At 47.1% G+C, this 14387-nt stretch overlaps 2 protein-coding genes across 2 annotated transcripts; one reads left to right on the top strand and one right to left on the bottom strand.

The window, feature by feature from the left end:
* The first annotated feature begins 716 nt into the window (after positions 1-716).
* On the top strand, positions 717-7893 carry LOC121317943 (DNA-(apurinic or apyrimidinic site) endonuclease-like). Its single transcript, XM_041254030.1, has 5 exons — positions 717-801; positions 1510-1638; positions 5404-5585; positions 5877-6069; positions 7379-7893. Exons 2-5 carry the CDS (start codon positions 1575-1577, stop codon positions 7891-7893), a joined length of 954 nt encoding a protein of 317 aa, XP_041109964.1. The 5' UTR covers positions 717-801; positions 1510-1574.
* Positions 7894-11308: 3415 nt separating this feature from the next.
* Positions 11309-13951, bottom strand: LOC121318976 (ubiquitin-like protein 4A-A). The gene is made up of 3 exons (XM_041256215.1): positions 13913-13951; positions 11724-11880; positions 11309-11526 (listed from the first exon to the last, which is right to left on the bottom strand). The coding sequence occupies exons 1-3, from the start codon at positions 13949-13951 to the stop codon at positions 11309-11311; spliced, it is 414 nt and encodes a 137-aa protein (XP_041112149.1).
* Positions 13952-14387: the final 436 nt, after the last annotated feature.

Genomic DNA, 14387 nt, shown 5'->3' with positions numbered 1-14387 from the left:
AGAGAGAGAGAGGAGGGAGCTGAGAGAGAGATACACAGAGAGAGAGAGAGAGAGAGAGAGAGACACAGAGAGAGAGAGAGAGAGAGAGAGAGAGAGGAGGAGGGAGCTGCACTGAGATACACAGAGAGAGAGAGAGAGAGAGAGAGAGGGAGCTGCACTGAGATACACAGAGAGAGAGAGAGGAGGGAGCTGCACTGAGATACACAGAGAGAGAGAGAGAGAGAGAGAGTTGGGAGCTGTAGATACACAGAGAGAGACAGAGAGAGAGAGAGAGAGGAGGGAGCTGTACTGAGATACACAGAGAGAGAGAGGAGGGAGCTGTACTGAGATACACAGAGAGAGAGAGAGACTGAGATACAGACAGAGAGGAGGGAGACACAGTGAGAGAGAGAGAGAGAGAGAGGAGGGAGCTCCTACTGACGTGACCTCTACTTGAGCTCTAGGAGGTCTGGGAGCGTACTCGAGATACTCCTCTAGGACAGAGACTCTATGGGAGTCTTCTCTCTCTGAGATCCCAGAGAGGAGGGAGACTCTTCCTCCATGAGAAGAGACTCTGTGGAGATCTCTCTCTGAGATACCTCCTCACACTCGACGTGACTCTATGAGGGAGAGGGGCTCTCTCCTCCCCGACACGTGACTCTATCGTGGTGGAGAGAGAGAGAGAGAGAGAGAGAGAGGAGAGGGACACACTGAGGATAGACAGACAGACAGACAGACAGACAGAGAGAGAGGAGGGATTTGCACTGAGATACACAGACACACACACACACACACACAGAGAGACTGCTTTAGCGCCAGAAGGTATGTGCACGTTTATTATGCTTGATTTTTCATACTGCACCATAAACGTATTTTTATTTTATTAATTTGTAAAGTAAACATCTGCATACTTGTCCCTAGATTATATAGCGAGCCCAGGAAGCAGCCATGCTGGAATCGCAATGAAATAGTGCTGCAAGTACTTGAACCAAAACCTCCAATTCTTCAGCCCCAGCGCTTTCTTTGTTTGTGAGCACATTGTGTGACTTGAATATGCTGCTCCCTCGTTTAGTTTATTTTTAAAAATAACCAGTCACAAGTACAAGAAGTATAACATCATTTAATGGACTCTGGAAATCGGAGTTTCAGTTGTGTAAAGTTCCATCTGAAGTAAACTAGCATTGTTAGTTCTTTGCTGTAGGACCGTTTTAAATACAGAGCAGATCAACACCAGCTCATCCCAGTTCCAATTCTGAAGTGTTATTCAGCAGTGCTGGGGTGGGTGCCTGCATTTACAATCGCAGCTTCTTGTTGTACTGTTTGATATGTCTGCCACCTACTGGATCATTTTTAAAAAACATTTTAGTTTGTTAAAATGTGCCTATATGCTTGTTTGTTGGGTAGGGCTAGTGTGGGTTAGAGATACTGGAGGTGCGGTGCCTATGTATTTGTTTGTTGTTCAGTGCATACTGTGATACTGGCAGTCGATCAGAGGACTCAGCTAGCGGTCGACTCTCCATTGCATTGCAGGTGTGAGGAACACGATTCTGTGTGTTTTGTTGCGGCATGTGTGTCGTGGAAGAGTGAAGTTCAACATGTCTAAACGAGCCAAGAAGAAGGAAGCGAGAGTGGAGGATGCAGAGCCAGACAACGGAGCAGGTCTGTACTTGCTGCATGACAGGCACAGTGCTGAAGGGAGCGCTGTGGGCCATTTGTTTTCAGGGTTTTTTTTAAACATGCTTTTATTTTTTTAAATGTATTTTTTTTATTATTGTTCATAAATCCTGGAATTGACTGGATGATGCTCCCAAACCCAGCCATCATCTGCAGTACACTACCCTGATCCATTGAGACAGCAGCATTACAGAACACTGCCCTGATCCATTGAGACAGCAGCATTACAGAACACTGCCCTGATCCATTGAGACAGCAGCATTACAGAACACTGCCCTGATCCATTGAGACAGCAGCATTGCAGAACACTGCCCTGATCCATTGAGACAGCAGCATTGCAGAACACTGCCCTGATCCATTGAGACAGCAGCATTGCAGAACACTGCCCTGATCCATTGAGACAGCAGCATTGCAGAACACTGCCCTGATCCATTAAGACAGCAGCATTGCAGAACACTGCCCTGATCCATTGAGACAGCAGCATTGCAGAACACTGCCCTGATCCATTAAGACAGCAGCATATTGCAGAACACTGCCCTGATCCATTAAGACAGCAGCATTGCAGAACACTGCCCTGATCCATTAAGACAGCAGCATTGCAGAACACTGCCCTGATCCATTAAGACAGCAGCATTGCAGTACACTGCCCTGATCCATTGAGACAGCAGCATTACAGAACACTGCCCTGATCCATTAAGATAGCAGCATTGCAGAACACTGCCCTGATCCATTGAGACAGCAGCATTGTAGTACACTGCCCTGATCCATTAAGACAGCAGCATTACAGAACACTGCCCTGATCCATTAAGACAGCAGCATTGCAGTACACTGCCCTGATCCATTGAGACAGCAGCATTGTAGTACACTGCCCTGATCCATTAAGACAGCAGCATTACAGAACACTGCCCTGATCCATTGAAGACAGCAGCATTGCAGAACACTGCCCTGATCCATTGAGACAGCAGCATTGCAGAACACTGCCCTGATCCATTAAGACAGCAGCATTGCAGAACACTGCCCTGATCCATTGAGACAGCAGCATTGCAGAACACTGCCCTGATCCATTAAGACAGCAGCATTGCAGTAACACTGCCCTGATCCATTAAGACAGCAGCATTGCAGAACACTGCAGATACCTGATCCATTAAGACAGCAGCATTGCAGAACACTGCCCTGATCCATTGAGACAGCAGCATTGCAGAACACTGCCCTGATCCATTAAGACAGCAGCATTGCAGAACACTGCCCTGATCCATTGAGACAGCAGCATTGCAGAACACTGCCCTGATCCATTAAGACAGCAGCATTGCAGAACACTGCCCTGATCCATTGAGACAGCAGCATTGCAGTACACTGCCCTGATCCATTAAGACAGCAGCATTGCAGAACACTGCCCTGATCCATTAAGATAGCAGCATTGCAGAACACTGCCCTGATCCATTGAGACAGCAGCATTGCAGAACACTGCCCTGATCCATTGAGACAGCAGCATTGCAGAACACTGCCCTGATCCATTAAGACAGCAGCATTGCAGAACACTGCCCTGATCCATTGAGACAGCAGCATTGCAGAACACTGCCCTGATCCATTGAGACAGCAGCATTGCAGAACACTGCCCTGATCCATTGAGACAGCAGCATTGCAGAACACTGCCCTGATCCATTAAGACAGCAGCATTGCAGAACACTGCCCTGATCCATTGAGACAGCAGCATTGCAGAACACTGCCCTGATCCATTAAGACAGCAGCATTGCAGAACACTGCCTTGATCCATTGAGACAGCAGCATTGCAGAACACTGCCCTGATCCATTGAGACAGCAGCATTGCAGAACACTGCCCTGATCCATTAAGACAGCAGCATTGCAGAACACTGCCCTGATCCATTGAGACAGCAGCATTGCAGAACACTGCCCTGATCCATTGAGACAGCAGCATTGCAGAACACTGCCCTGATCCATTAAGACAGCAGCATTGCAGAACACTGCCCTGATCCATTAAGACAGCAGCATTGCAGTACACTGCCCTGATCCATTAAGACAGCAGCATTGCAGAACACTGCCCTGATCCATTAAGACAGCAGCATTGCAGAACACTGCCCTGATCCATTAAGACAGCAGCATTGCAGTACACTGCCCTGATCCATTAAGACAGCAGCATTGCAGAACACTGCCCTGATCCATTGAGACAGCAGCATTGCAGAACACTGCCCTGATCCATTGAGACAGCAGCATTGCAGAACACTGCCTTGATCCATTGAGACAGCAGCATTGCAGAACACTGCCTTGATCCATTAAGACAGCAGCATTGCAGAACACTGCCTTGATCCATTGAGACAGCAGCATTGCAGAGCACTGCCCTGATCCATTAAGACAGCAGCATTGCAGAACACTGCCCTGATCCATTAAGACAGCAGCATTGCAGAACACTGCCCTGATCCATTGAGACAGCAGCATTGCAGAACACTGCCCTGATCCATTGAGACAGCAGCATTGCAGAACACTGCCCTGATCCATTAAGACAGCAGCATTGCAGAACACTGCCCTGATCCATTAAGACAGCAGCATTGCAGAACACTGCCCTGATCCATTAAGACAGCAGCATTGCAGAACACTGCCCTGATCCATTGAGACAGCAGCATTGCAGAACACTGCCCTGATCCATTAAGACAGCAGCATTGCAGAACACTGCCCTGATCCATTGAGACAGCAGCATTGCAGAACACTGCCCTGATCCATTAAGACAGCAGCATTGCAGAACACTGCCCTGATCCATTAACACAGCAGCTTTGCAGAACACTGCCCTGATCCATTAAGACAGCAGCATTGCAGAACACTGCCCTGATCCATTAACACAGCAGCATTGCAGAACACTGCCCTGATCCATTAACACAGCAGCATTGCAGAACACTGCCCTGATCCATTAACACAGCAGCTTTGCAGAACACTGCCCTGATCCATTAAGACAGCAGCATTGCAGAACACTGCCCTGATCCATTAACACAGCAGCATTGCAGAACACTGCCCTGATCCATTAAGACAGCAGCATTGCAGAACACTGCCCTGATCCATTAAGACAGCAGCATTGCAGAACACTGCCCTGATCCATTAAGACAGCAGCATTGCAGAACACTGCCCTGATCCATTAAGACAGCAGCATTGCAGAACACTGCCCTGATCCATTAAGACAGCAGCATTGCAGAACACTGCCCTGATCCATTAACACAGCAGCATTGCAGTACACTGCCCTGATCCATTAACACAGCAGCACTGTTAGGAGATACTTGTGATTTTAGACATCAACAAAACACGGGTCCAGTTGTCCTGCCTTCCTGAAACAACAACTGCAGTCTTCAGTAAAGCTCAGTACAAGTTCATTTGTTCAAACATACTAGTTCTGTATTAGTTCCTTAGCAGTTCCAAGACAAAACAACCTCCACAGTAAGTGTTTCATGTTTTACTCTCACTTGTCGGCCACATTTCTGTCTTGCAGACCCAGGTCTTTCTTTTACTGAAGGTCAGCACAATTATATTAACACAGTGCACAGTGTGTTTCAGGACTAAAGTCGAGTCTAGTTTCTATCTTCTTCTAAAGTGGAGTATGGCACTGAACAATGAAATCTAAGCATACGAAGGGGGTGTTTTTATTGAATTCATTAAGAGGGATTGCAGTGAAATCTGTTCCTGTGTGTGTCTCTGCAGACTCTTGAGAGGGATTGCAGTGAAGTCTGTTCCTCTGTGTGTGCTCTGCAGGCTCGGAGGCTAAGCGCAGTAAGAAGGCAGGAGGGAAAGCAGTCAAGGAGCCGGCAGCCCCAGTGCTGTACGAGGACTCTCCAGATAAACTGAGCACCCCAGACGGCCGAGCCACCAATTTGAAAATCAGCTCCTGGAACGTGGACATGCTGCGTGCCTGGGTCAAGAAGAACGGTCTCGACGTGAGTCTGGGGTGCTGCTGAAATCCAGTGATAATGATCTGTCAGTCGGTGTGCAGCGGTGCTGCTGAAATCCAGTGATAGTGATCTGTCAGTCGGTGTGCAGCGGTGCTGCTGAAATCCAGTGATGGTGATCTGTCAGTCGGTGTGCAGCGGTGCTGCTGAAATCCAGTGATGGTGATCTGTCAGTCGGTGTGCAGCGGTGCTGCTGAAATCCAGTGATAGTGATCTGTCAGTCGGCGTGCAGCGGTGCTGCTGAAATCCAGTGATAATGATCTGTGTTTGTCTCTGCAGTGGGTGAGGGAAGAGGACCCTGATATCATCTGCCTTCAGGAAACGAAGTGTTCTGAGAAAGCTCTGCCCGCTGATATCGCAGACATGCCTGAATACCCACACAAGTACTGGGCTGCTTCTGACGAGAAGGAGGGCTACAGTGGGGTGGCCATGCTCTGCAAGACCAAGCCCATCAGCGTGACCTTCGGAATCGGTGAGCCAAGTAACACATCAACAAACGAGATGCATGCAACATGTATTCATCATGTGATGTGATTTCATTCTTTCATTTAATTTAGAAATTAAACACCAGTAAAAAAAAAATATACTACTACTCTCTTGTGCTTGTTGTAAATGATGACTATAAGTGTAAGGTCCTGTCAAATGCCTCTCGTTTAGTGGAGATATTTTTACATCTCACGATAAAGTGGGGCCGACTGGACTATCACAGATTCAATGGCAGGTTTAATAAGGATCTCATTGACTGGACTATCACAGACACAATGGCAGGTTTAATAAGGATCTCATTGACTGGACTATCACAGATGCAATGGCAGGTTTAATAAGGATCTCATTGACTGGACTATCACAGACACAATGGCAGGTTTAATAAGGCAGCTCTGACTGGACTATCACAGATACAGTGGCAGGTTTAGTAAGGCTGCTGATGGCAGGTTAGGGATCATTTTATTTTGAATTATTCCGGGCTTAAAAGGCATGTCATGTGCAGACAGGCTAAAAGAATTGAATCTGTTCAGTCTTGAACAAAGAAGACTACGTGGTGACCTAATTCAAGCATTCAAAATTCTAAAAGGTATTGACAGTGTCGACCCAAGGGACTTTTTCAGCCTGAAAAAAGAAACAAGGACCAGGGGTCACAAATGGAGATTAGACAAAGGGGCATTCAGAACAGAAAATAGGAGACACTTTTTTACACAGAGAATCGTGAGGGTCTGGAATCAACTCCCCAGTAATGTTGTTGAAGCTGACACCCTGGGATCCTTCAAGAAGCTGCTTGATGAGATTCTGGGATCAATAAGCTACTAACAACCAAACGAGCAAGATGGGCCGAATGGCCTCCTCTCGTTTGTAAACTTTCTTATGTTCTTATGACTCCAGACTGTCTCATTACTGCTGATTGGTAGTCGATGTGGAAGGCTGTTAGATACTTGTGAATTTAACTTGTGTATTTAACTTGTGTATTTAACTTGTGTATTTAACTTGTGTATTTAACTTGTGTATTTAACTAAACAACAAGAAGGTTCTGTCTCTTTATAATTAATTGACACTGTGTGTTCATTGCAAATAAAGGCAAAGGCATTGCTTTGATGTGAAATTCTTCAATGTCTTTTTTATTTTCATTTTGAGTTTGTCCTTTATTTAACTAGGAAGGAAGGTGCATCGATATTCATAGCCCTGTTAAAGGAAGGACTGGTCGTGTGAGCAGCCTCCTCCCCTTTTGTTGGACATGCAGGCAGTCTGGCTGCACGGGAGGGTTTCACGTCTTTGTGTTTCTTGGGCAGGCAAGGAGGAGCACGATAAGGAAGGCCGGGTTATCACGGCAGAGTTCCCTTCCTACTTCCTGGTGACGGCCTACGTTCCCAACGCTGGCCGCAGCCTGGTCCGGCTGGACTACCGCAAGGGCTGGGATGTGGATTTCAGAGCCTACCTCACAGAGCTGGACCAGCGCAAGCCCCTCATCCTGTGCGGGGATCTCAATGTAGCCCACCAGGAGCTCGACCTTAAAAATCACAAAACCAACCGCAAGAGCCCTGGCTTCACCCCCGAAGAGCGGCAGGGCTTCAGCGCTCTCCTGGCCGCGGGCTTCGTGGACAGCTTTCGCCATCTCTACCCAGAGCGCCCAGGTGCCTTCACCTTCTGGACCTACATGATGAACTCACGCAGCAAGAATGTGGGCTGGAGGCTTGACTTCTATGTGCTGTCCCAGGCCCTGCTGCAGAACCTCTGTGACAGCAAGATCAGGTCTAAGGTCATGGGCAGCGACCACTGCCTCATCACACTGCACATGACCCTGTGAACAACACTGCCCCATCACACTGCACATAACCCTGTGAACAACACTGCCCCATCACACCCTGTGAACAACACTGCCTCACATGCACCCTGTGAACAACACTGCCCCATCACACTGCACATAACCCTGTGAACAACACTGCCCCATCACACTGCACATGACCCTGTGAACAACACTGCCCCATCACACTGCACATAACCCTGTGAACAACACTGCCCCATCACACTGCACATGACCCTGTGAACAACACTGCCCCATCACACTGCACATGACCCTGTGAACAACACTGCCCCATCACACTGCACATAACCCTGTGAACAACACTGCCTCATCACACTGCACATGACCCTGTGACTCCTGCCTCATCACACTGCACATAACCCTGTGAACAACACTGCCCCATCACACTGCACATGACCCTGTGACCCCTGCCTCATCACACTGCACATGACCCTGTGAACAACACTGCCCCATCACACTGCACATGACCCTGTGAACAACACTGCCCCATGCACACTGCAACACTGCCCCATCACACCCTGTGAACAACACTGCCTCATCACACTGCACATGACCCTGTGAACAACACTGCCCCATCACACTGCACATGACCCTGCCTCATCACACTGCACATGAACAACACTGCCCTGTGAACATCCCCACACACTGCACATGACCCTGTGAACCACTCACACTGCACATGACCCTGTGACCAACCTGCCTCATCACACTGCACATGACCCTGTGAACAACACTGCCCCATCACACTGCACATGACCCTGTGAACAACACTGCCCCATCACACTGCACATGACCCTGTGACCCCTGCCTCATCACACTGCACATGACCCTGTGAACAACACTGCCCCATCACACTGCACATGACCCTGTGAACAACACTGCCCCATCACACTGCACATGACCCTGTGAACAACACTGCCCCATCACACTGCACATGACCCTGTGATGCCCCATCACACTGCACATGACCCTGTGAACAACACTGCCCCATCACACTGCACATGACCCTGTGAACAACACTGCCCCATCACACTGCACATGACCCTGTGAACAACACTGCCCCATCACACTGCACATGACCCTGTGAACAACACTGCCCCATCACACTGCACATGACCCTGTGAACAACACTGCCCCATCACACTGCACATGACCCTGTGAACAACACTGCCCCATCACACTGCACATGACCCTGTGAACAACACTGCCCCATCACACTGCACATGACCCTGTGAACAACACTGCCCCATCACACTGCACATGACCCTGTGAACAACACTGCCCCATCACACTGCACATGACCCTGTGACAACACTGCCTCATCACACTGCACATGACCCTGTGAACAACACTGCCCCATCACACTGCACATGACCCTGTGAACAACACTGCCCCATCACACTGCACATGACCCTGTGAACAACACTGCCCCATCACACTGCACATGACCCTGTGACCCCTGCCTCATCACACTGCACATGACCCTGTGAACAACACTGCCCCATCACACTGCACATGACCCTGTGACCCCTGCCTCATCACACTGCACATGACCCTGTGAACAACACTGCCCCATCACACTGCACATGACCCTGTGACATCAACAACACTGCCCCACCACATGACCCTGTGAACAACACTGCCTCATCACACTGCACATGAACAACACTGCCCCATCCACTGCACATGACCCTGTGAACATCACACTGCACATGACCCTGTGAACAACACTGCCCCATCACACTGCACATGACCCTGTGACCCCTGCCTCATCACACTGCACATGACCCTGTGAACAACACTGCCCCATCACACTCACACTGCACATGACCCTGTGACCCCTGCCCCCCCACACTGCACATCATTTATATCTAGCTCTAAATGAACATGAAGTCATTTCGAGATATCTTAAATTGCATGTCAGATATCTGAATTATTTAAGCTATCTCAATGTTTTTGAGATATCTAGAAATAATTTTAGATATCTAATTTAAAGCTATCTAGAAATCGATTTCTGATATCTCTAAATGTATTTTAGATATTTTTTTTAAATATTTGAAGATATCTGGAAGTCATTGCGAGTTAGCTTTTAATGAGTTTGAGATATCTCTCAATGATAATTTGGTTTGCTGTGGAGTGCAGGGTCCTGTTTGTTTTCTAGGGTGTGCAGAAGACAAGGGGCTCTGAGTGGGACTCTAATCTGCAAAACTACAGGGGGGGGTGGGATAGGTGCTCTTTCAAGGGTTTTTACCCTGTATAATAATATGTGCTCTGCTAACTTCACACAACCAGTGTGTGCAGGGTGATAGCTCTCCTGTGTCAGTGTGTGCAGGGGGATAGCTCTCCTGTGTCAGTGTGTGCAGGGTGATAGCTCTCCTGTGTGCTGGAAGTTCAGTGTAATAATAGCTATTTGCTATTTTTTTTTAAAACATTCATTAGATGAGATGGAAGCCAGTCTCTGCTGGGCTTGCTTGTGCCAGCCAGGCCCAGCACTGCTCTTCTCACTTTGCTTTCCTTTTACAAACCTTTAGTTGGTTACAAGACTCAAGTTTATTTTAGACCTGTAAGGATTTTAAATTAGAAAAATATTGCATTTATGAAATATTTGTATTTCCACTTTCTTTATAAAGGTGATCGCAGTGTCACAGCAGACCCCTGACCCATCTGCAGGGCAGTGTCTGAAGACTGAGGGCTCTGCAGTGTCACAGCAGACCCCTGACCCATCTGCAGGGCAGTGTCTTTTCAAACTGCTTTTTAAACAATGCAGATACTGCTTTCAATATTTTTTTGTAATGCCATGATTTACAACAATAAAGTTTGAAAAAAATAAACATTGTATTTATTGCTTTATGAATGTATTAATTTTATAAGGGGTTTACAGATCCAATTTGTTAATTGCTACAAACATGTGAATATAGTCTTGAGTTGAGTACCAGCTAGTAGGAGACTATCTGCAGATCATCTCCTGCTCTGTACTATCTTAGAACAACTGCAGTGAGGAAGTGTTCAACCTGCCTGACTGAGTACAACTGCAATGACATTATGCAGTTCACGACAAGACAGACAGAGACCCTGACAACACAACACTGAGACCTGCTTCCCATCATGCACTAGGACAGTTCAAATCAACTGCAAGACCCAGAACTACTTCCGTGTGTGTGTCTGTTTGTGTTCAGGTCACCTTGTGTAGCTGCTCTAGACTCTCACTGTGTGTGTGTGTGTTTATGTAGTTGCTCCAGACTCTCACTGTGTGTGTGTGTGTGTGTTTATGTAGCTGCTCCAGACTCTCACTGTGTGTGTGTGTTCTGTGTCTGTGTGATAGCAGTGTCTGTTTGTGTTCAGGTCACCTTGTGTAGCTGCTCTAGACTCTCACTGTGTGTATGTGTGTTTATTGTGTTTAGGTCACCTTGTGTAGCTGCTCCAGACTCTCACTACATCGGCAGGGCTGTTTGTTCAGAACAGCAGGCAGGCTGTGCCACGCTGACCCAGGGTGAGATGAGGGGTGATGCAGGGAGTGCTGTTCTTGCTCGGGTGACACTTTCTCTGTTGGGGGCTTCACAACGAGGTTCAGCTTCGAATCGGGACCAATGGAGTAGTGCGACAGTCTGTGCTCATCTGAGAGAGGGAGGGGGAGAGACAGGAGAGATTAAAGACCAGTCACATTGAAAGACTTCATGCAACTCAAAGATGATAAAAAATTGAAAACACTTTGTTTGTAGGTTTTACTGTTGATACAGATATGTAGAACAACATGCATGCTTTTTAATTGAGTGCTGATCTGAGACTGAGCTGAGCTGTGCTCTGCAGCCTACCTGCCAGCGCCTTGCCTTTGCAGAGGAGTCCCTGTTGATTGACAGGTATGTTGAGCTTCTCTGAGACCAGACTCCAGACTGTGGAGCCCTTCTCAACCTCACAGACAGTGAGGGGATGAGCATTAAATATTGAAACCACATTTTCATCCTTGCAAACCTATCACGATACAGGAACACACACACAGTTCATCTTATCAATTGAGACAGACTAGAGTGAGCACTAACACTGAAACTAACTTGCATTGTCACAGCCCTGTGAAGAGACAGGAACACACACACAACCAGAGCAATCTCGAAGCACAGCGAGGGGATGGACGAGTATTCTCAAGACTAAAAACCACCCACTCCTCCTCTTTTGACAGCCTTCAACAAGAAAGTTATGGAAATCGACACCTTCAAAAGCTCCCAGATTATATGCTGATATTCTGGAAGACGAAACTCCCTTTTCAAAGCACACAGAAACAACCAATCAGCAGCGACAGGGCCTCGTGGCAGCTTTTCTCGAAATTCTCTTTTTATGTTTATTTTCTGTGAACATTCGTTTATGGATAATCTTGTTTGCTTTTAAACCAATTAAATAGTTACAAAAAAGCAACTATTCTATAGTCCATTCATTTTAATTCCCTACATGGTCTTCTTGTACTAATGCTAAAAAATACACTGGTTTCTTTATTTATATATTTACCCGGAGCCTTGCTTAATATAATTTTAGCAAATGATGTGCCAGCACTGTACTTGCATCCAGAGTCTGCCAATGAAAATAAAAATAAGGCTAAAAACAAAACAGTATTTGGTGCAACAGAGACAGTCAGTAGCTTAAATACAAATAAGCCACATGCTCTGTGTCTTTCTGTGCAGTTTGAAATTTGAATGTGCCGCTTGCGCTGTGGTGCTCAACGACTAGGCAGGGACGGGACGTTGAAAAGAATGGTAGGAAATGCTTTAAAACCTTAAAATATACCTTTGCGTCTATGACTCGACCCCATATATCCCACAATTCTTTTCAACCAACCATTTGTCTCTCCTCTTTTTCTGTCTCCTCACTCTCTCTCCTCTCCTCTACTCTCTTCTCTACTATCTCTCCTCTCTTTCTGTCTCCTCTATCTCTCCTCTCCTCTTCTCTTTGCCTCTCTTTCTGTCTCTCCTCTCTTCTCCCTTCTTTCTCTCTCTCTCGCTGTCCTCTCAAACTCAAATTCAAACAGTGCTTTATTGGCATGACATGTTCATTACAATGTTGCCAAAGCTTTTACATAAAAAAATAAACATACAATTCAAACAATTAATAACAAAATTATTAACAGTACTATATTTTTATATATCTCTCTCCCTCTCCCCATATCTCTCCCCGTGCCCCTCTTCCTCTCCTGTACCCCCTCCCTGTACACCGTCCACCTCTTCTTGTGCCCCTTCTCCCCATAACTCTTTTCTTCTTAATGTTTCCTCTCCCTCTCCCTGTACCCCCTGGCCCTCTTCCTCTCCCACTCCCAGTGCCCCATCTCCATCTCCGTCTCCGTCTCTGTCTCCCTCTTTCCGTTCCCCTATCCCAATGCCCCTGTACCTCTACCTATTCCCCTCTCTCTCTCTTCATTCCCAATCCCCACACCCCCCCCTTCCCTCCCAGGGGGGAGAGGGGATAGTCCCTCTCCCATAACCATGTCCGTTCCCTCTTTCCCCTTGCCCCATCTCCCTCTTCTTGTTCCCCTATCACCATAACCCTCTCCCCTCTCCTTCTCTCTGTGTCCCCTCTCTCCGTGCCCCATCTCTCTCTCCCATACCCTAACCCAGCTCCTCTCCTTTCTGCCTGTGTGCATGCGAGTGTCAGCTCCCCTCTCCCACACCCTAACCCTAATCCTAACCCAGCTCCTCTCCTTTCTCCCTGCGTGTGCGCGTGTGAGTGTCCGCTCCCCACTCCCACTCCCACACCCGAACCATAACCTGGCTACTCTCAGCTTTGTGTGTGTGTGTGCGCTCTCAGCTCTCACTCTCTACAGTACAGCCTGCCTGCTCTCTGCTCTCCACTAAACACAGAAAAATGCAATAAGAGTTTGTTTTCCTGTGCCAGACGGCTCACCCTGCGTAGTCCCGTTCTTTCATTACAAGTGTTTTGTTTCTTTGATTCAAATGTAACAATAGTACAAACACAACACAGCTGTATTTCCAATGGAATTTTTTTTTTTTTTGAATCTTACAATCCTGAGAAAGATCTCTGTTACTGGAGCCTCCACCATGATAACAATGACAAGAAAATTGAAAACTGGTCTAAAGCAAACTGGTCTTATGGATTCTTTAAATGGAACCCGAGCGCAGTCTCCACTGTTTCAAGGGAACCTGAGCGCAGTCTTGTGGGATTCTGCTTATCCACTCACAGCAGGCTCTTGTTCCAGTAAAGAGTCAGAGCTGAGCTCCCAGCATGCACTGTGCAAACAGCTCACACAATAGAAACCAGCTGCACTGCCTGAGCGGACAGGAATGGACAATAAACTTGGTTAGTCTTTATCGATATCTTCATTAGGCTAAAACTCTGGAAAAATAACTTTAAAAATTTAGAATGTTGTGCGTTTGCTTTTTCTGATCATTTATTCCTTAACTGAGACTGTTGAAGTGAGAGTGACCTCCAGTGGCTAGAATTGGAACAACACTTCTGTTTAGTTGACATAGTAAGAT

This window comes from Polyodon spathula, chromosome 7 (assembly GCF_017654505.1).
Source record: "Polyodon spathula isolate WHYD16114869_AA chromosome 7, ASM1765450v1, whole genome shotgun sequence".
Taxonomy (NCBI): Eukaryota; Metazoa; Chordata; class Actinopteri; order Acipenseriformes; family Polyodontidae; genus Polyodon; species Polyodon spathula.
This window is presented reverse-complemented; position numbering and strand designations above follow the sequence as displayed.